The sequence below is a fragment of the Danio rerio genome, chromosome 3, assembly GCF_052040795.2.
Source record: "Danio rerio strain M-AB ecotype USA chromosome 3, GRCz13ab, whole genome shotgun sequence".
NCBI classification, from domain to species: Eukaryota; Metazoa; Chordata; class Actinopteri; order Cypriniformes; family Danionidae; genus Danio; species Danio rerio.
Window position 1 is genome coordinate 11,700,886 of NC_141023.1, and position 22,756 is coordinate 11,723,641.

Sequence of the window (22,756 nt, forward strand, 5' to 3'; positions counted from 1 at the left end):
TTAGGCGTATTGATTGAGATGTTTTGAGTGGATTTAAAGGCTCCATGTGCAAAAGAGAGAGAATTAAGAACCCTGAGTACTTGAGTACTACTTTTGAAGCATTTAGTGGTTATGTGCTGACCTCAGTTGAACCCAGAGGACAGTTTATTGCGCTTTCATAGCGTTCCTCAGTTGTGCTTAAGTATTAAAGGAACACTACACTTTTTAGAGTTAAAATATAAACAAACAAACAAACAGTAAACAATGAACCAATAGTTAAACAGTTGAGTTTTAACATTTTTGAATCCATCCAGCTGTTCTCCCGGTCTGGCAAGAGCACTTTTAGGTTAGCTTAGCATACATAATTGAATCGGATTAGACCATTAGCATCTCACTTTTAAAAAAATGTAAAAGTTGGTTTGATCATTTTCCTGTTTAAAGCTTGACTCTTCTGTAGTTGTACATGAAGTCTGTCTATTTGTTGGCCTGTTGCAATATCATTACGACTGCTTCAGCCATGATAAGTTCCTTGATTATTACGCCAGAATAAGATTATAGTTTCTAGCTATATCGGCCTAGAAAATAGCAACTTTTCATTTTCAGTCTAAAGTACATGATGTAATGACAGAAGAGCAAAGCCTTAATTAGAAAAATTACTGAAACTCTGGTAGTCAATTTTTGAGAATGCTAATGGTCTAATGTGATTCAATAATATATGCTAAGCTAAGCTAAAAGAGTCAAAGATACCCAATTTCTTTTTACATAAAGCTTATCAATCGAGATGTTTTGAGCAAGGAGTGGATTTGCGGATACACTTGCAAAACATAAAAATTAACAACCTTGAGTACTTGGAAAAAAAGCTATTTTTGAAGTGGTTAGTGGTTAGCATATGTTAGCATATCGAACCCAGATGCAGATTTTATTGCTCTTTCATTGCGTTCCTCGGTTGTGTTTAAAAAACACACCACTTTTTACTCATTTTACAACTCTCCTACAGTTTAAACAGTTGAGTTGTAACATTTTTGAATCTATTCAGCTGCTCTTCAGGTCTGGCGAAAGCACTTTTAGCTTAGCATAAATCATTGAATCGGATTAGACCATTAGCATCTAATTTTTTAAAAATTCAAAAAAGAGTTTTGATAGCTTTTCTATTTAAATCTTAACTCTTCTGTAGATATACATGGAGACTATCTATTTGTTAGCCTGTTTTCAGAAGCTGCATAGTATTTTTACGCCATGATACGGCAGCAAATTTCCTTGATTTTTACGCCAGAATAACCATATAATTCCTAGCTTTTTTTTTTCGGCCTATAAAATAGCAACTTTACGACTTTTGCTGACGATCTAACCTGTTGTAAATACAGAAGAGTCAAGCTTTCAGTAGAAAAATTATTGAAACTCTTTTATTGTCAATTTTTGAGAATGATGCTAATGGTCTAATCCGGTTCAATGATCTATGCTAAGCTAAGCTAAAAGATTCAAAGATTAATACCCATTTCTTTTTACATAAAGCTTATCAATCTAGAAATTTTGAGCAAGGACTGAATTAGAAGATCCATTTGCAAAACATAGAGAATTAACAACCTTGAGTACTTGGGGGAAAAAAAGGCTATTTTTAAAGCAGTAACTGGTTAGCATATGTGCTGACCTCGAACTAGTTGAACTCAGAGGAAGATTTCATTGCTCTTTCATAGCGTTCCTCAGTTGTGTTAAGGAAACACTCCACTTTTTACTCATTTTACAGCTCTCCTAGAGTTAAACTAGGGTTTAAACCTTTTTTGAGCTGTTTGATTTTTTTTCAGCTGTTCAGGTATGGCGAGAGTACTTTTAGCTTAGCTTAGCATAAATCATTGAGTTGGATTAGACCATTAGCAATTTTTAAAAAATACAAAGATTTTTTTGATAACTTTCCTATTTAAAGCTTTACTCTTCTGTAAATATATATATATATATAAATAGAAAAATTATTGAAACTCTTTGGTTGTCAATTTTTGAGAATGATGCTAATGGTCTTATCCGATTCAATGATCTATGCTAAGCTAAGCTAAAATGAGATCGTCTGAGTGGATTCAAAAATGGTCAACTCTTTAACTTTAGGGGATTTGAAAAAATGAGCCTATTTCCCCTAAAAAGGGTAGTTTTTCTTTAACATCTCTGTTGTTTTTTGGTCTAAATTTATTTATAGAAATCAAAGGATTGTCAACATTCAGTATAAGAGCACAGATGTAAAAATCACTGCAGTCTGAGCACAAAGCTTAATATTTTGCCCTCAATTTATATATTGAGATACTAACCTAACATCCAAGTTTGTTTTTGAGAGTATTTTAACTGGAAACACACGTGAAGTGAATGCGTGTGCGTGGCATGTCCAGGTGGAATTGATTTATAACAGTGACGTCAGACCACATGGCTTAGCATAAACACAGTGCCTTTTTTGTTGACTGATGTACGTGCCGTAAAGCTGCCTGTGCCTCCTTAAGCGCTTTTAATTGCTTCACACCAGAATGTGGTTTTCGTCCCTTTACAGAAACAGATTGCCTTCTTTCACAGCGTGCTACGAAACGGGAGAGCAACTAGTGTTTCCGGCTGCATTTTAAACACTGCTCTCCTCAACTAGATTCAGGCTACATAGCGTTAAATCAGGGACGGAGTGTTGAAGTGGGAAAAGGGACCAGATGAGATCTCCTGGGATATATGTCAGTGAGCGACCCTAATGGAGCGTCTGATTGTATCATGGAAAAGCAAGTAATTCGAGATAGCTGTTTGCACGATCAGACGTTCAGATCTGAGTCATCAGGAAAACGTGATGCACCCGTAAAAAAAAAGAGAGAGAGGAAAGAAATGCAGTTTCGCCTTGCTTTTGCTGAAGAAAATACCTAATAATTCTTAAAATGTCTTTTATTTATTTAATAGAACATCAGTGTAAGATTTAAAGACATATTTTCAGGCAAAGCCTTTAAAAACATTAATTTTTTTGTAACATTTCGATGCAGTGCCCAGCATAAATGAGTACACTTATCTCTTTGAAATGATTAATTTAGATATTTTTACACTCAAAATATATATAAAAGATATATACTTCTATAAAATGAGCTAAAAAAACACACAGTTCTTTAGGTTTTTATGAGACTACTTGATTATTTTATGTTCAATTCACTTTAATTTGTTTATTTAATCGGTTTGTGTTCGGACAATGTGAATGAATTGTGTGGAAACCCGGTTTGTTTTACAATTCTTCATGTTGTCCCAACACAAACTAATTGAGTTAACATAATCGTTTTAACAACGTTAAGTGGACTGAACATAAAACAATTAAGTTGTCCCTAAAAACCCTCAAGAGTTCTGTTGGTTCATTGCAAATAAGTACACTGAAAAAAGTGTTTCATGCAGAACTGTTGCAAACAATTTATTTGTGTTGAATTTAAACAAACAAATTAAGTTTATTAATGTTCAAATTAATTTGTTTGCTTAAATTCAACACAAATAAATTGTTTACAACCACTTCACGTAAAAAATTTAGTAAATCCAAGGAATCATCTCTGAATAGCTTTTTTTTTAGTGTATGAACAAGCAGCAACAATCATATTTCGATTTGTTTGATGCATTGTTTGAATGCATCAAATATATATCATGTGTATTCACTTAGAAATAGATTAAAATCTTTATATTCAAAGGAGATATTCTCATTTATGCTGTGCACACTGAAAAAAAAAGGATATGACAAAGTCACGACTACAAATGTCTTTATGTTACTTGAACTTATTTTTATAGCTTAATCAGGTTTACCTTTTTATTTTTAGAAAGTTTGATTAATACAAGTTCATTTTATTCTAAAAAATAAAATTTGAATAATTAGTTTGTTAATTATTCGGGTCAGGACTTTGACTAGGCCACTCCAAAGTCTTCATTTTGTTTTTCTTCATCCATTCAAAAATTGGTCATGCAGGAGTGCTTTGGATTCTTGTTCAGAATCTCAATTAGATTAAGGTAAGGTCTTTGACTAGGCCATATAGAAAAAAAAGTTTATTAATTTTAACAAAAAAAAAATAAGGTAGCCTGATTTTTTGTTTAATTTTTTTAAATGTTTTTATGTATAATTGAACAATCTTTAAACATTATAACAAGAAAAAAGATTTTTAGATATTTTTTCGTCAACACTGAAGCAAGTGCAGCGCATTTACATGTTTATTGTTGATATTAAAAAAGAAAGTGCATGAATGCAGAATCCTTTTATCGTTTTTTTTCTTCCATCTGATTGTTTCCATGCATATCTGGAAGTAGTTGTTCGCTTGATTTCCTCCAGATTTCCCCCAGCCTGTTTTTTTTTTTTTTTTTTTTTTTTTTTTACAAGAGCTGGAAGGAGGGGTTTAACTACATTGACAGAATTGTGCAATTTGCCACCAATGCATGCGTGGAATGCTTATATCGGCCCCTATAAATGAACGCTGTTTCTTTATTTATCACGTTCTGCTGTACATAAATCCACCTGATTGTTCTGGCCTGTCCATGCGGTTTTTGTTCTTCAAAGAGCGCTCTTGTTTAAAGCTGAGCGTGGCGGAGGTGTTGTGAATGAGTGAGCTGTGAATGAATCGCTGTCCTGCTGGTTTTTTTTTTGGATGGAGAAAGAGTAAATCTACCTCTCTAGGTTCGGAGAGCGTGTTTTTCCGAATGCTTTTTCTCTCTTAAGCTGGAGGCAAACTAATGCCAAAATCTGTATTCTGTGTCAAAGTACAGTGATGTAAATATTAGTTATTTATATTTTTACATTTATATTCGTATTAAAAGGACTTTTTGGAAAGCTGTATTAATAAAGAACTGTTATGTCAAATAGTTTATCGATGTGTCATTTTAATTTATTTTGTTGTGTCATTTGACAGTATAAGAGGGTTTTTTTTTCGCCGACATGATTTTAGCATTTTAAAGTGCACATGTTAGTTTAAACTATCTGGCAAAAGTCTTGTCGCCTACCCAAGTTTTATGAACAATAAATAAATACTTGACTTCTAGTTGATCATTTGGTATCAGAAGTGGTTTATATAAGGCAAAGACCTCTAGATTACACTAATTTCACCAAAATAAAATATGATCATGCCTTAATTTTTTATTATTTAGTTAGAACAGTAAGATCTGACATTGCTTAGACAAAAGTCTTGTCATTTATAATAATGTACAGCTTAGATTATAAAGTCATGGTGCAGTGGAAAAAGATCTCCCATGAGCTTGGAGGACTGCATCCATACGTCTCAGCAATGACTCAAAATGAATAAAGTCATCTGGAATGGCAAAGAAAGCGTTCTTGCAGGACTCCCAGAGTTTATCAAGATTCTTTGGGGGTATTCCTTCATCTTACCCCAAACATGCTCAATACTGTTTATGTCTGGTGACTGGGCTGGCCAATCCTGGAGCACCTTGATCTACTTTACTTTTAGGAACTTTGATGTGGAGGCTGAAGTGTGAGAAGGAGCACTATCCTGCTGAAGAGTTCGCCCTCTTCTGTGGTTTGTAATGTAATAGGCGGCACAAATGTCTTTATACCTCAGGCTGTTGATGTTGCCATCCACTCTGCAGCTCTCTTGTATGCCCCCATACTGAATGGAACACCAAACCATGATTTTTCCTTCACCAAACTTTCTGATTTCTACAAGAATCTTGGGTCCAATAGGTCTTCTGCAATATTGGTGATGATTGGGATGCAGTTCAACAGATGATTCAGGGGAAAAATCGACCTTCTGCCACTTTTCCATATGATCAACTAGAAGTCAAGTTATTATTTATTGCTCTTACAAGTGGGATCGACGACAAGTCTTTTGTCAGGTAGTGTATATTTTTAAAGAAATACGTTCTATTTTGTTAGAAAATATGCTAAAAGTTGTCAGAGATATCAACAGAGACAAACAACTTAAAAATATTTGGGGAAAGGAGGGGAAAAAGTCATACACAGAAAAGAGGGTACTTTCACAGTGTCATTTATTTAAAAAAAATATATAATAATATTAATAAAAATGCATAGGCCTAATAGTAAACAACTAAACTAAAATTTGGTGTAAAAAGTAAACACATATAGCCTTTGGAACTATATATATATATATATATATATATATATATATATATATATATATATATATATATATATATATATATATATATATATATATATATATATATATATATATATATATATATATATATATATATATACAGTTGAAGTCTGAATTGAATTATTAGCGCCTCTGTTTTTTTTTTTTTTTTTTTTGTGGTTTTCCCCAATTTCTGTTTAAAGGAGGAAAGATTGTTTCAGCACATTTCTAATCATAATAGTTTTAATAACTCATTTCTAATAACTGATTTATTTTATCTTTGTTATGTTGACAGTAAATAATATTTTACTTGATATTTTTCAAGACACTTCTATACAGCTTAAAGTGACATTTAAAGGCTTAACTAGGTTAATAAAGTGAACTAGGCAGGTTAATGTAATTAGTCAAGTTATTGTATATTAATGGTTTGTTCTGTAGACTATCGAAAAAAAAAATAGCTTAAAGGGGCTAATAAGTTTGTCCCAAAAATAGTTTTTAAAAAATTAAAAACTGCTTTTATTCTTGCCGAAATAAAACAAATAAGACTTTCTCCAGAAGAAAAAATATTATCCGACATACTGTGAAAATTTCCTTGCTCTGTTAAACATTATGTTCCCCCCCCCCCCAAATATTTCCTAAATGATATTTCACAGAGCAAGGAATTTTTCTATTCCTATTTTCTAATTTATTATAATACTTTATATTATAAAGAAAGCCTTATTAAAGCTATTATTTCGGCTAGGGTAAAAGCAGTTTTAATTTAAAGATATGTATATTTTAAGGTCAATATTATTAGTTTCCTTCAGCGATATATATATATATATATTTTAAACTGTCTACAGCACAAACCATTGTTATACAATGACTTGCCTAATTACCCTAACCTGCCTAGTTAACCTAATTACCCTAGTTAAACCTTTAAATGTCTCTTTAAGCTGTATAGAAGTGTCTTGAAAAATATCTAGTCGACTATTATTTACTGTTATCATGGCAAAGATAATGTTATTAGTTATTAGTTATAAGAGATGAGGTATTAAAACTAATGTTTAGAAATGTGTTCTCTCCGGTAAACAGAAATTGGAGAAAAAAATATTCAGGAGGGCAAAAATTTAGGAGGGCTAATAATTCAGGTGGGCTAATAATTTTAACTTCAACTGTGGATGCGGCATATCTATATCGTGTTGAGCCCTGAGGGGTGTTTGTGTGTAAAAATGTAATAGCTTCTCCCCTCGGCTTTTGTTTCTGGTTGATCTATATGGCTAACTCTAGCCCTGCAGGCAGATCTATAAATATCTTCAGAGAGAGAAAAAAAAAATAGAGAGAGACAGAATGAGTCACAGGGATTCTCTCTGTAATGCTGCTTCTCTCTTTCTCTCTGCATGTGTGCACATCTCCAAAAAAAAAACGTAATGAAGTTTGAGCTTTGAACGTGATTTTGTTTGGCCACAGGCTTGCGAACAGGAAACAAACACTGACGCTTTTGATACCTCCACAGCTCGAAATGTTTGAAACTAGCAGAATAGATGATGTTTTATCAACCTGAATGAACCGCTCTTGCGTTCAACTCCTATGGGCTGCCTGTTTTTTTGCAGGCCAAGTGTTAAATCTGAGATAAGTGACTTGGACGTCACAGCCACGGCCAATGGAAAAACAATCTCGATTTGTAAATCCAAAAGCATGTAGCGAATAATCCCTGCTGTCAGCTGAAGGGGGTTTCAGTCAGAGACTCCATCTACTGGACACACGAGTGTGCTGCGTGTGTTTTCACATGAGAAATCCTTCAGTTCTAACCACCAAAGATCTGCTGTTAGATATTTTTTTGTGATGACAAGCTTGAGGGGCTAAAAGAAAGACATCACATTTCAGAAAAATAAGATTATACCAACACTTAAGTGTGCTGGTGGTAGTAATGTGATAGTCTGGGGCTTTTTTGCTGCTCCAGGACCTGGAGGATTTGCTGCGATAAATGAAAGCATGAATTCTGCTGTGCACCAACATGTCCTGAAGGAGAATGTCTGGACATCTGCTAGTGACCTCAAGCTTAAGCGAACTTGGGTTTTGCAGCAGGTCCAAAGCACACCAGCAAGTCTACTTCTTAGTGGCTGAAGAAAAACAAAATGAAGACTTTGGAGTGGCCTAGTCAACGTCCTGAGCTCAATCCAATTGAGATTCTAGACAAGGATCCAAAGCACACCAGCAAGTCCACTTCTGAATAGCTGAAGAAAAACAAAATAAAGACTTTGGAGTGGCCTAGTCAACGTCCTGAACTTAATCCGATTGAGATTCTGGACAAGGATCCAAAGCACCCCAGCAAGTCCACTTCTGAATTACTGAAGAAAAACTAAATAAAGACTTTGGAGTGGCCTAGTCAACGTCCCAAGATAGGCTCATTCTGAAAACGTAGCCCTATATGTATTTTTGGAGACTGAGAATTATTTAGCCAGAAGTATGTATGGCTGCATTTCGTTTTCAAAACAAATGCTACGGGGCGGTATGACACTCTTCCTTTTCTCGCTTACCTGCTGACTGCTTACCTCCGTATGGGCGGCTTTCCCGATGGTACCAGTTTATCCAGTAGCTCGCCATTTACATCGACATACTTGAAACGCAGAGAGGAGTTGACCAAGATGACAGGGTTCAAGTCTGGCAAAGACCGGTTCCAGAAGGCGGGTAAGACAAAAATAGAAGCCAAAAAATAAAAAAATCAAGTAAATAACAGGGTGAGAATGTGGTAAAATTTTAAAACGTGGTAAAAAATCAGGAGAGGGCTTCTCTTTTTCTGGATTGCTTAATAAAACACTGCGGTTGGATTTGGGGAAGTGGGTGATCGGATCAATCTGTGCTTTTGAAAACACTATTTGTTGGGTGGCACTCGTGAGGGAAATTTGAGATCTGAAAAAGTGTACACATCTGCCTCTGGTAGATTTGCAAAAACAAAAACTGAAAAAAAAAAAAAAAAAACGTAGCTCAGATGTATTTGGCGCTCTCCAGAAATGTATATAGCGGTACGTTTTTTAGAATGAGCCTAGAATGAGTCTTGACCTGAATCCAATTGAGATGCTGTGGCATGACCTCAAAAAGGCGGTTCATGCTCCAAAACCCAACCACCATATTTTCTCCGCAGCGCTGTAACAGACTCATTGCAAGTAATTGAAAATGCTTGACTGCAGTTCTTGCTAAAGGAAGGTTCAGGGGGCAAACACTTTTTCACACAATACTACGTATGTAGTTTTGTATTTCGTTTTCCCCTAATAATAATTATAAAAGAAAATGTTTATTTAAGAACTGCATGATGTGTTTACTTGTTATCTTTAACTAATATTTAAATTAGTTTGATGATCTGAAACATTAAAGTGCGACAAACATACAAAAAAAAATATATATATATATATATATAATATAAGAAATCAGCAAGAATTCATCTATCAAATCTTTAATTTTCTATTTTCTATTGGATTCAGGTCAGGTGATTGGCTGGGCCATTCTACAGCTTGATTTTCTTTCTCTGAAAACATTTAAGAGTTTTCTTGGCTGTGTTTTGCATTAATAGCTATGTTTCCATCCAAAAATGCGAATAAACTTTATGCGCAAAGCTGGATTATCGCATAAAAGTTGTGCGAATGAAGCATCTTTTCCATCCGACTAGTCAAAGCGAACAAAATCGTCACTTCCTGATTAACTGGCGCCAAATATCAACAGTAAAAACTGCATTTGCTGCAGTAGGAGAAGCTGCATCAATCTTTTCTAAATGAATCCGCCTCAGAAGACAATCCTGACAAGCAGTGAGCGCGCAGTGGCGGTTGAAGGTGTCAGACGCAAAGCACAGGCGCTCTTGATTCTGGAGGTCATTAATAATATAATAACTGAAATGGTAAGGTGTTTCAAAATGACCAAAACAACACTTCAGATGTTTTATAAAGTGCTCAGCCTGACGTTTTGTCCATTCACACACATTTTAAGCATCACATGATCTCTTAACAAAATCACATGACCTTTTTTAATGCGCATGCTGGAGTTTGTGCGGTAAAAGTGTGTCCATCGCAGTTTATACGCATCTTTTCTTATCGAATAAAAAGTTTATCCTACCCAGTTAGGCGCATAAGTTGTTTATGCGCATTTGCAAAATGAAAATGCGCATAAAATAGGTGGATGGAAACAAAGCTATTGTCTTGCTGAAATGTTCATTCTGGTTTCATCTTCATCCTCCTGCTAATGTAGATGTTGGACTGAAGCAGCTCACATTCATTTACACTAACGAAAGGCAGAAGATGCTGAAGAACTACTGAGAAATTTCAGCTGCTGTCTGGGCTTTCCATGTCTTTCCACGCCTCCCTTTCTTCATGTGTTCAACCCTTTTTCCCTGTGTCATTTCATGTTATTACACATAACTTCATTTGTAAACTAATTAGATTTGTTTTCTTTGTGCAAATATGGATTTCTTTAGTTGTTACAAACATCCAAGGAAAACGTCAAGTCATCAGCAATTTTAGGAATACTTATTTTCCCCGCTGTATATATTATATGTTCACTTTAACTTTTCCAGTCTCACTCCTGCATTTGCAATACTGTTTGAAAAGTACATGACATAAGTAATCGGATCCACAATACTTTTTTTCCCCCTACATTTATTAATCAGACATTACAAAAGCACTTTCCTCAGGATCGATACAGTGCTGTTATCATCTCTACCGCGTGAGAAATCCATTACCAACCCGAGTCTCTTTCTTACTGCATCCTCTCGCTTTTCCACTTCCCAAATGGACTCTAGCACTTTACCAAGCCACAGGTAATTGCTCCCAAACGGAGCGTCCCGGGCCTTCCCGAGCTCCAGCTAGCGTGTGAATGCTGGAGCAGGAAACAGGTTGATTTAGGGAAAAGGGGAAAAGGCCACAGGAGGCGAGTGATGGTCAGGCTAGATTACAGGAATGCTGGCAGTGAAGCGTTTTTCCCTCTGCGATCCGCCCAGTCTTGAGCACGGCTGGACGCTGAACTCTCCGATCAATTACAGCGGCTCCCTTTCCTGCCTTCTTCAGCACAACTGCTTCCTCTCCCAGCGCTGAGAAAAGAGGGCGGCTTTTAAAAATAGGGCACGTTTCGCTCCACTGTAACCTGTTAATTGAGTAGTGATAAAAGCTCCTCTTTTTCTACAAAAATAAAATCGTTTTGGGAGTATTGCCTTAAGATTTTAAGGAAACACTTTAGTTTAACACTCCAGCTATTTTAGAGTGGAACAATTCACACTAGTACCTATTCAACCCAGGCTCATTTTGAAAGCGTACCACTATATACATTTGTGGAGAGTGCCAAATACGTCCCAGGAGCTACGTTATTTTGCAGTTTTTGCTAATTCACTAGAGTTGTGGATCATTTTAGAGATCTCAAATGACTCTTGCTAGTGCCATTCTTGCCTGCTGTTCTCGCGTAAATCTACCAGAGGCCGCTGTTGATTGACTGACTGACCAACCCTCCTTCTTCCCTAAACCCAACCAATAGTGTTTTCAAAAGCACCGACCATGATTGTTATTAGGATATTAACTGTTTATTAACACTTAGAAAGTAAGAGCTTATTCTACATCCCTAATCCAAAACCTAAACCCAACTACTACAGTGTGAAAGCTGCCGGGTTCCACACAATCGATTTGTGTTAGGACAATGTGAAGGAATTAAGTTTTGTCATAAGTTTTCACAAATTTTGGTGGATTGAACTTAAAATGATTGAGTTGTTCCTTTAAAAAAAACTCAAGATTTGTGTTATTTCAGCTCATTTTAAAAAAAGTTCTGGTTTATTAATGGTTTGTTAATAGTGTGAATAAGTGTTAATAATACAATAAAGTAAAGTGTGACTGATTTGTATTGTTATCATTACTAATAAAAGTAAAATGAGACACATACACACAGTTGAAGTCAGAATTATTAGCTCCCCTGTTTATTTTTTCGCCAATTTCTGAACGGAAAATATTTTTTCAACACATTTCTAAACATAATAGTTTTAATAACTCATCTCTAATAACTGATTCATTTTATCTTTGCCATGATGACAGTAAATAATATTTGACTAGATATTTTTCAAGACACTTCTATACAGCTTAAAGTGACATTTATAGGTTTAATTAGGTTAACTAGGCAGGTTTGGGTAATTAGGCAAGTTATTGTATAACGATGGTTTGTTCTGTAGACTATCGAAAAAATGTATAACTTAAAGGGGCTAATAATTTTGACCTTAAAATGATGTTCAAAAAATTAAAAAAAAAGCTTTTATTCTAGCCGAAATAAAACAAATAAGACTTTCTCTAGAAGAAAAAATATTATCAGACATTATCAGAAATCTTCTCTCTGTTAGGCAGAAAAAAAACAGGGGGGCTAATAATTCTGACTTTTACTGTGCATATATTTAACATTTCTTTATTTAACATTTCTATACATGAAACTGACTAATATATTAGTTCAATATTTATTGGGCAACTAGAGCAAATAAGTGGCCTTTTTGTTTTAATATCTAGAAATGTTAACTTGTTTTTACTATGAATCATTTGACTTTTTTTTTCTGAATTCAGGATTATTATGTGAGTTTCTGTCATCAGAGTGTGTTGCAGCTGGTTACCAAGGTGATGGTAAGCAGTATTTAGCATTGATCTATAAATATATTCTCTTTTATAGAACAGTAGTATTTAGGTTTGTGCTTCCAGCTGCAGCTGGAAGTTAACAAGAAATATTTGTATTATTTATTAAATTATGCATTAATTGTATTTTTTAACATCTACCCCTACTCCAATCCTAAACCCAACCATTACAGTAATGTAAAAGCAGTAATTATACTGAGTATTACTCATGTTATTTATGAAATTACCCATCAAATTGTATTTTATTAACGTCTAGGCCTACCCCAATCCTGAACTCAACCATCACAGTAATCTAAAAGCAGTAATTATACTGAGTATCACTCATATTATTTATGAAATTACCCATTAAATTGTATTTTATTAACGTCTATCCCTACCCCAATCAGTGTTTTGGCAGATGTAGCTGACTGATACCAGCCCAGAAACTAACCACTGAAAAATAAAAGGCACAGCCCAACAATATGTAGGCTATAATAACCAGTTGAGAGGCTGAGGAGGGAGTGTTTTCTTATTGGGAGATCTCAACTGTTGTAAGCATTTGTACAGTATGTGAAGAACAGGGTTATGGCATCTCTTTGGGAGATCATAACAGGTTTATAAGTGAAGACCGGGGCTTTTGCCTTTGCAAAACCGCTCAAATATTCACTACCCGCCTATGTCATTTTTTTTACAAGCAAAAACAAATTCAAAACCGCCCAATCTGGCAACACTGACCCCCCTGAACCCAACTATCACAGTAATCTAAAAACAGTAATTATACTGAGTATTACTCATGTTGTTTATGAAATTACCTATTAAATTGTATTTTATTAACATCTATCCCTACCCCAACCCTAAATCCAACCATTACAGTAATGTAAAAATATTACTTATTGTTGTACAGTGTTACAGAAATGATGCTTTATTGATGTGAGTATCTGCAGCTGTATCCCATCTAGACTTTAGCCAAAAATTAGAGTATTTCTAGGGTGTTTATATGCAATTAAAATGCTTAGTTTAGTTGCTATGGTTCTGTATGTGGTTGCTAGGGTGTTCCTGGGCCATTTCTATATAAATATATATATAAATGTTTTTTTGTCATTTGAATTTTAAATGTAGTTTTGTTTTTTCCAAATCATTACATTTAAAATTACTTTATTTTTTAATAGATACTCTTCAGATAGGGCAACATGGTGGCTCAGTGGTTAGCACTGTCGCCTCACAGCAGGAAGGTTTGCATCCCAGCCAAGTCAGTTGACATTTCTGTGTGGAGTTTGCATGTTCTCCCCGTGTTGGCGTGGGTTTCCTCCGGGTGCTCCGGTTTCCCCCACAAGTCCAACGACATTCGCTATAGGTGAATTGAATAAACTAAATAGGTCATAGTGTGTGAATGTGAGAGTGTATGGGTGTTTCCCAGTACTGGGTTGCAGCTGGAAGGGCATTCACTGCATAAAACATATGCTGGAATAGTTGGTGGTTCATTCCCCTGTGGTGACCTCTAATAATTAAGGGACTAAGCCGAAGGAAAAGCAATGAGTGAACACGCTAATAGGACTGAATAAGCACATGCAGAAAGAGTGTTTTGACGGCTCTTGCTTTTATCACCTGAACACTTGACATGTCTGTCCCTAAACCTGCAACAACATGTAGCTTCTAATATGACAAAACAATCTGAATTTGATTTGCGTTTATTTGAATTATTGGCAATTGTAGTTTAATGAAACTGAATATTATATGAAACAAAATTGGCTGTAGTGTATGAGTGTATGTGTATGAAGGAGTGTGTATGGGTGTTTACAAGTACTGGGTTGCAGCTGGAAGGGCATACACTGTGTAAAAATATGCTGGAATAGTTGGCGGTTCATTCCGCTGTGGCGACCTCTGATAATTAAGGGACTAAGCGGAAGGAGAATGAATGAATATGATATGCCATTAAATATTGTTGGCGAGGCAGTGGTGCAGTAGGTAGTGCTGTCGCCTCACAGCAAGAAGGTCGCTGGGTTGCTGGTTCGAATCTCGGCTCAGTTGGCATTTCTGTGTGGAGTTTGCATGTTCTCCCTGCCTTCGCGTGGGTTTCCTTCGGGTGCTGCAGTTTCCCCCACAGTCCAAGGAAATGCGGTACAGGTGAATTGGGTAGGCTAAATTGTCCGTAGTGTATGAGTGTGTAAGTGAATATGTGTGTGGATGTTTCCCAGAGATGGGTTGCGGCTGGAAGGGCATCTGCTGCGTAAAAACTTGCTGGATAAGTTGGCAGTTCATTCCGCTGTGGCGACCCCGGATTAATAAAGGGACTAAGCCAACAAGAAAATGAATGAAGGAATGAAATATTGTTTTGATATTGATTTTGTTTTGATTTTCTTCATCTTGAAAACATCAAGACTTTTACAAACTGGATTTCTACAGTCTAGGAATTCAAAACAATGTTCAAAATGTTCAATGTTCAAAATCCAAGTTAAGAAATTCAAAGTCAAAGTCTATTTTAACTGCATATAATATTCAGTTTTATTATTGTCAACAATTCAAATGAACACAATTCAAATTCATATTGTTTTGTCACATTTGAAGCTCCATACAGCGACAGCCCAGACAGCCAAACTGCATTCTGATCACATCTTTTCGCAGCAAATCAGATTACAACATCTTAGAAACCCCCGAATGGCTTTCATTTTTGCTCCATCCCACAGGCCGAGGAGATGATTGGCCAAATGGAGGTGCTAAATGGACTGTAGCATCAGATGGCAGGCTGAACTCTTACCAGATGTTTACCAGGGCATTTATCCACCTATTAAGCGGCAAGAGTTTCCTGAAAAAAACGCCTGCTCGGGGTCTTCAATTATCCTCAGGTTGAGAAAACCTCACAGCAGGATGTCAGAACAATTGAGGATGATCACTTTCCTGTTTCACAAACACTAATGTTGGGCTTAATACAGTTTGGTAGGTCTGAATTAGAGAAGCATGAATACTATATGATAGTAGTTTACTCATCATTTACTCTCTCTCAAGTGGTTCTGAACATTACATTTTTTTTTTACAAAAGGAGGTATTTTGAAAAATGTTCTAAACCAGTAACCATTGACATCCATAGTAGAAAAACATTCTTTAAAATATCTTCTTTTGTGTTTAACAGAAGAGAGAAGTTTAAATGATGACAGATTTGTCTTTTGTTTTTGTTGGTGTTGTCGCCATCGCTGTAAAATATGCGATTAGTAAGAAAATATTGGACTTCAATGCTGACAGATAGCTTTTAAATCATGATGTTATGATCATACTAATGGAAAGATCTCACAAACTGTGTTTATCTTATGAAACAGGCTCGTAAATAGATATGAATGACTGATTGATGCATTAGAAATGGCCAAAAGCGGATTCTCAGTGTGCCCACAAGAGGTGCTGTTGAGTGTCCCATGAGGTGCTTTGAACAATACAGGCCAGTGTTTCCTCTAGGATTTTTTCCAGCTGTGGCGGCAGACTCTGTTGGCCATTTTACTCAGATCTACCACTACATGTGTCGTTATTTCATTGACAAATGACATGGGCGCAGTATTAAGTCGAGATCGCATTCATGTAATAGCCTACGAGCATGTCAATCTCTGCTTGAGCGCCGATTTCCTCTGTTCGTGCACAAAACTTCTTGCACGCCCTCAAATATACGCTCCAAATTTATCCACAACCAGTTCCTTTGATATATGAATATATTCATTCATTTAGCAACTCCACCATGCAACTCCACTCGCTGGCTTCTTCACCTGTTTTGTCATGACAGCTAGCCGACTCGGCGTCGCCCCCTGTGGTTGCAAATAACAGTACAATGGCGAGCTTGTCAAGTATGAAAGTCTCTGGTTTGGGGAAGCTGTAGACGATGATCGTTGGGTTTAGGGTTGTGGTAGATTTAGACAATAATAACTGTGGTGGTTGGATTTAGGTGTGGAGTAGGTGTAGGTGTAGATGTTAATAACTAATGTACTGCGCCATCTTGCTAACAACATAGTTTTGACACGAGAATCTCCATAAATTCAAGTTACTTCTCTAACGTATTACAAATTACACCCCTTCATACCCCCGTCTTGCTGTCCGCAGACAGTCCATACTCAACCCAGTAGGCTCAGGGCATCAAAATGACGTTGTATTTTGGTTGCCATACCTGACAAATAAATATCAGTATTTGAGATGTGACCATGCGAGAGGTCACAAAGAGATGTTGTTGGCAAGATGGCGGAAATACTTACCAGAGAACATTTTCACCAAATGTTTTCTCCAAATTTATCCACAACCAGTTCCTTTGATATTTGAATTTATTCATTCATTTAGCAACTCCACCATGCAACTCCACTCGCTGGCTTCTTCACCTGTTTTGTCATGACAGCTAGCCGACTCGGCGTCGCCCCCTGTGGTTGCAAATAACAGTACAATGGCGAGCTTGTCAAGTATGAAAGTCTCTGGTTTGGGGAAGCTGTAGACGATGATCGTTGGGTTTAGGGTTGTGGTAGATTTAGACAATAATAACTGTGGTGGTTGGATTTAGGTGTGGAGTAGGTGTAGGTGTAGATGTTAATAACTAATGTACTGCGCCATCTTGCTAACAACATAGTTTTGACACGAGAATCTCCATAAATTCAAGTTACTTCTCTAACGTATTACAAATTACACCCCTTCATACCCCCGTCTTGCTGTCCGCAGACAGTCCATACTCAACCCAGTAGGCTCAGGGCATCAAAATGACGTTGTATTTTGGTTGCCATACCTGACAAATAAATATCAGTATTTGATATCAATATAACGTTGGCTCGACGTTAGATTTTGGTCACATTTTCAACACAACCTAAAATCAACCAAATATCAACATCTAATGATGTTACAGCTTGACGTTGTGTGGATGTTACCAATATGACATATATCAGACATTGGATATTGGTTGTCACACCTGATGAATAAATGTCAGTATTTGACGTCAATATTATGTTGGTTTAAGATCAACGTTGGATTTTGGTCACTTTCCAACACAACCTAAAATCAACCAAATATCAACATCATTACAAACCATTATTGGACGTCAAAATAATGCTGTCCTTAGATGCTGGCAACCTAAATCTAGCCTAATATTAGTGTCTTATGACCTTGTGTGTCTACTGGAAAGCTTACAGTATTTTTTTCAGTTGCCTGAGCTAATGCACATTTTCAAGTCAGAAATCATAACAGGTTACCATATAGGTACATCAAATGTGCTCAATTTGCATGCATACTGGTTACAAAATGTACTAGAAATGTACTGTCAGGATTGTTTTACTGACATTTCCATTCCCCCAAGAGTAAAACACAACTCAATGCAGTACATAATTCAGAATACCTGTAAGAAATCGATGCAGAAAATCAATTAATTTCAGATGTATGCAAGCTCAATCAATTCTCTCTCTGAAGGGTGTCTTTTCTGCTCATTTTCCCATCATTATTTAAACATATGAAGTTATATTTATAGTTAAGTGGCTGATCTTGACCGGCACATATTTCTGAAAGTCTGTTTAATTCAGAAATATTTAAACTATAAAAACAAAGACATTCATTTTCCAAAAGTTACAAAGTATAAAATCATGTCAATGACCCATATTTGTTTTTAAGTATTTTAATGTTTATTTTACTTTTCAACAAGAGACAGTAAACACTGAAGATGAATTGCAATCTATCAGAAAAAAATTCATTTATTCATTCATTCATTCATTTCCTACCACTTTTCCAGGGTTGGGTCATGGGGGCAGCAGTCTTAGGAGAGAACTCCATACTTCCCTCTCCCCAGACACTTCCTGCAGCTCCTCCGGGGGGATCCCAAGGCATTCCCAGGCCAGCCGAGAGACATAGTCCAGCGTGTCCTAAGTCTTCCCCGAGGCCTCCTCCAGGTGGGACATGCCTGCAACACCTCCCTAGGTAGGCGTCCAGGAGGCATCTGAAACAGATGCACTTGTCACCTCAGCTGACTTCTCTCGATGTGGAGGAGCAGCGGCTCTACTCCGAGCTCCTCCCGGGTGTCAGAGTTCCTCACCCTCTCTATAATGGTGTGCCCTGCCACCCTGCGAGGAAAACTCATTTTGGCCTCTTGTATCCGAGATCTTGTCCTTTCGGTTATGACCCAAAGCTCTTGAGCACAGGTGAGAGTAGGAAGGTAGATTGACCGGTAAATCGAGAGCTTTGCCTTTCAGCTCAGCTCCTTTTTTACCACAACGGACTGGTACATTGATGCATTACTGCTGCCGATGCACCAATCCGCCTGTCAATCTCACGTTCCATCTATTCCCACACTCATGAACAAAACCCCCCGGGATACTTGAACTCCTCCACCTTGGGGTACGGACTTTCCTCCAACCTGGAGATGGCAATCAGCAAAAGTACAAAAACAAAAAGATTATTACATATGACAAGGACCTAGACCTGTTTGGCTTAATATGAGCAGACTATATTGACATGAAACACTTCAGAATTCATCCTGCTGCTTTTGTAAGCAGTCACATCATCAGTAAACACAAGAGAACCTGTTCCATTGACAGCCTTACATGCCCACGCCATGTCACTGCTACCATCATGCTTCACTGCTTAGGATCATGAGCAGATCCTTTAATTCTCCACACTCTTCTCTTCTCATCACTCTGGTACAAGTTGATCTTGGTCTCATCTGTCCGTAGGATGTTGTTCCAGCACTGTTAAGGCTTTTTTAGAACTCTAATCTGGCCTTCCTGTTTCTGAGGCTGAACAATGGTTTACATCTTCTGGTGAGTAATCTGTATTCACTCAGGTGAAGTCTTCTCTTGTTTGTTGACTCTGACACACATACTTCTCCCGAAGAGTGTTCTTCATCTGCCCAACTGTTGTGAAGGGAGTTTTCTTTACCAGGGAACGAATTCTTCAGTCATCCACCACGGTTGTTTCTGTGTTCTTCCGGGTCTTTTGGTGTTGCTGAGCTCACTGGTGTGTTCTTTCTTTTTAAGAATGTTTCAAACAGTAGTTTTGGCTATGCCTAATGTTTTTGGGTATATCTCTGATTGGTTTGTTTAGTTTTTTTAACCTAATGATGGCTTGCGTGACAGCTCTTTGGATCTCATCTTGAGAGTTGACAGCAACAGATTCCAAATGCAAATAGCACACTTGAAATGACTCTGAACTAGGGATGTAACGGTATCAGAATTTCACGGTATAGTAATACCTCGGTATGAATGTCACAGTACGGTATTTATTGAATCATTTACGGGAAAAACAAAACTTATGAAAATACTCCAAAAAAGTGCCAAAAGTGTCAATGACATACAAATTAGCCATCTATCTGTAAGCTTTGAAACAGGAACGTCAATTTTAATAACAAGAAATTATTAAACCATGTAAAAAAATAAAGTTTCAATTTAGTATTGTTGAAAACTCATCACATTCAACATTTAATAACTCACTCACTCACTTAGATAGAGATGGGTTTTAAAGAAAATTATCATATAACTATAATCTGGTAAAAGCTGGTATCTCTGGGTATTTACAATGTCCCCTGCAACAGACAAAAACCCTCTCATTTGGGACTGAGGTTTCTGGGACAGAGATATGACTTGGCCCAGGTTGACAGCAGTGGGTAACGTTGTGCATTGTCTTTCCCCCACTTGAGAGGACAAGCCATGAGTGAGAATGAGGTCTCTTTTATTTTAGTCTCTGTTATTAGTCGTATTCCCCAACTTGCAGGCACGTGCACACATAGGGCTCAACCTGTGCAGTGCACATGCCCTTTTTAGTCTTGGATAGAAAATGCCCTTCCAAAATGATCAAAAGTGCCCCTGCGACGCGACTCACCCTCCATCCCGCCCTTCAGTAGGCGCGCGACAACAACGCTCTTGAGTATGCGCGCTCAACCCCACCTCCCCGCTTTACAGTGCACGCGCGACAACAAAGCTGATCAGAACGCGCGCGACAGCACCGCTATTCAGTATGCGCGCGGCGACAACACCCGCTTTAGGTTTCGATCATTTCCAGCTCTTTTTCATCTCCGCTACTAGCAGCACACTCCATTTCCGCATTACTGGATCTGTATGGATGATGGCCACGCCTGGGCTGATGGGAATTGTGGTTTCCGCTACCTCCCGTTCGCTTCATTCGCCTGAGCAAATTTTCTCAGAAGACCTAAAGTTTTACCGAGTCATGCGACTTCGGTAATATCGAAAAAAATTGCTATTGCGGTATGACGGTATTTACAATACCGTTACATCCCTACTTTATTAATTGGGATAATGAGAGTAAAACACACCTGGACAAGGAAAAGCTTAGAAGCCAATTGTCCAATTACTTTGGACCCTTAACAAGTGGGAAGCACATTTGCAAACTTTTAATTCCTACAGCGTACACCTGATTTGGATGTACGTAAATACCCTTAAAATAATTCATTGTGTTGCTGCAAAGAGACAAAAATGTTAGAATTGTGTAGATGTTCTGGAATATTCAAGAAACACCAACAGTTTGTTTGCTTTTATTTGAATACATTAATTCATTCATTTTTTTGTCAGCTTAGTCCCTTTTTTAATCCGGGGTTGCCTCAGCGGAATGAATCGCCAACTTATCCAGCAAGTTTTTACGCAGCGGATGCCCTTCCAGCCGCAACCCATCTCTGGCAAACATCCACACACACACACTCATACACTCTGGACAATTTAGCCTGTACAACATGTCTTTAGACTGTGGGGGAAACCAGAGCACCCGGAAGAAACCCACACGAAGGCAGAGAGAACATGCAAACTCCACACAGAAACACCAACTGAGCCGAGGTTCGAACCAGCGACCTTCTTGCTGTGAGGCGACAGCACTACCTACTGCGCCACTGCCTCGCCTATTTGAAAACATATTTCATATATTTGTTTACATAGTAACAATGTCGACATGTATAAGAAAGTTTTATATTTTAGGATAAATCACTTTGTTCCTCTATTGATCAGTTATACATAAATGACAGTGCTAAATATTTTGTTAATGTAGGAGAATGGTTGATAATTTAACTTGGTTTGCGTTGAATTACATATTGGCTTAGACTGGAAGCAGGTGTAAAACTGTAATTTACTAACACTTATTTTTATATTTGAGACCCCATTCAAATTATTGTTGAGCATTTGACCTTTATAGCCTAATATTACATGTTAAACATTGAAAATCTGCAATAAAAGTGCTTGATCAAAGTTGTTGCATGTGCACTTCAAAATATCTCATATTTAAAATAATTGCATTTTCAACTTTGCATGAAAAAAAAATTCAAATTTAATTTCCAATTAAATCATGAAATGTAAGACCATGATTTAAAATGTCACATACAGAGATAGTAGACCCTAACAGAACCTTAAAAATCAGAGTTCAGCTTTGTGGAGATAACCTTTTTGTTTTCTAAAGCCAAAAAACACCCAAATGTACACAAGCAAGGAATAAACATCACCGAAAATGTCAGCTGGAACCTTATAATTTCAAGGTGACGACCTGTATTTCCAATTCCATGTTGTTGTTTTCGGTTTCCATGGAAACACATATTGGGTCAGTTCAGTCCTCGGAGTCTGCAGGGTCACTAACATCTCATTTGAAAGGCATATTTCTGTGCTTTTAAATGTCAGGCTTTTAGCTCACCGATTGAACTCCGTCATGTATCGACTCGGATTTGGTTCATTTAGATTAAACTAAATTCAAACCTCTCTTGAGGATACAAAAAAAGAGAGAACAGCAATAAACTGATGAATGTGCCAGGTCTTTGTTTGCCTGCTGCTCAGTCAAATGCAGTTACTCAGCATTGTTTATTGGTTCACTTGTTGCTGTCAATAATCGAATTCTCAAAGACCGACTAAAGCACCTCTGGCTCTTCACATATAGCTGCTTTATTCCAGTACATGAGCTGCCTCGAATGCATCCCAGCAGCTTTCTTTCAGATAAATAGCTAAATATATACACTAAATGGCCACTTTATTAGGTACACCTTACTAGTACTGTTTTGGACCCCCTTTTGCCTTCAGAACTGCCTTAATCTTTCATGGCATAGATTCAACATACTGCAAATATTCCTCAGAGATTTATTGGCATGATAGCATCACGCAGTTGCTGCAGATTTGTCGGATG

At 37.1% G+C, this 22,756-nt stretch overlaps 2 protein-coding genes across 7 annotated transcripts in view; one reads left to right on the plus strand and one right to left on the minus strand.

Annotated features, from left to right (window-relative positions):
* LOC147845529 (uncharacterized) overlaps nt 1-22,098 on the plus strand; it is a 45,047-nt gene extending 22,949 nt beyond the window's left edge. For 4 of the 6 annotated variants that reach the window (XR_015480481.1, XR_015480483.1, XM_087244070.1 and 1 more), the window contains one exon: nt 18,387-21,834. Coding sequence is in view for 1 of the 6 variants with exons in the window: in XM_087244072.1 (XP_087100198.1) it covers nt 8,597-8,726; nt 12,611-12,667; nt 18,387-18,505 (306 nt within the window). In the remaining 5 variants the exon portion in view is untranslated. Of the gene's footprint in view, nt 1-7,797; nt 8,727-12,610; nt 12,668-18,386 lie in introns of those variants that run through there. The other 2 variants (XM_087244072.1, XR_015480482.1) reach the window with 2 other exon arrangements.
* Nucleotides 1-22,756, minus strand: part of pdgfab (platelet-derived growth factor alpha polypeptide b) — a 679,118-nt gene that overhangs the window by 228,426 nt on the left and 427,936 nt on the right. The window lies entirely within an intron of this gene.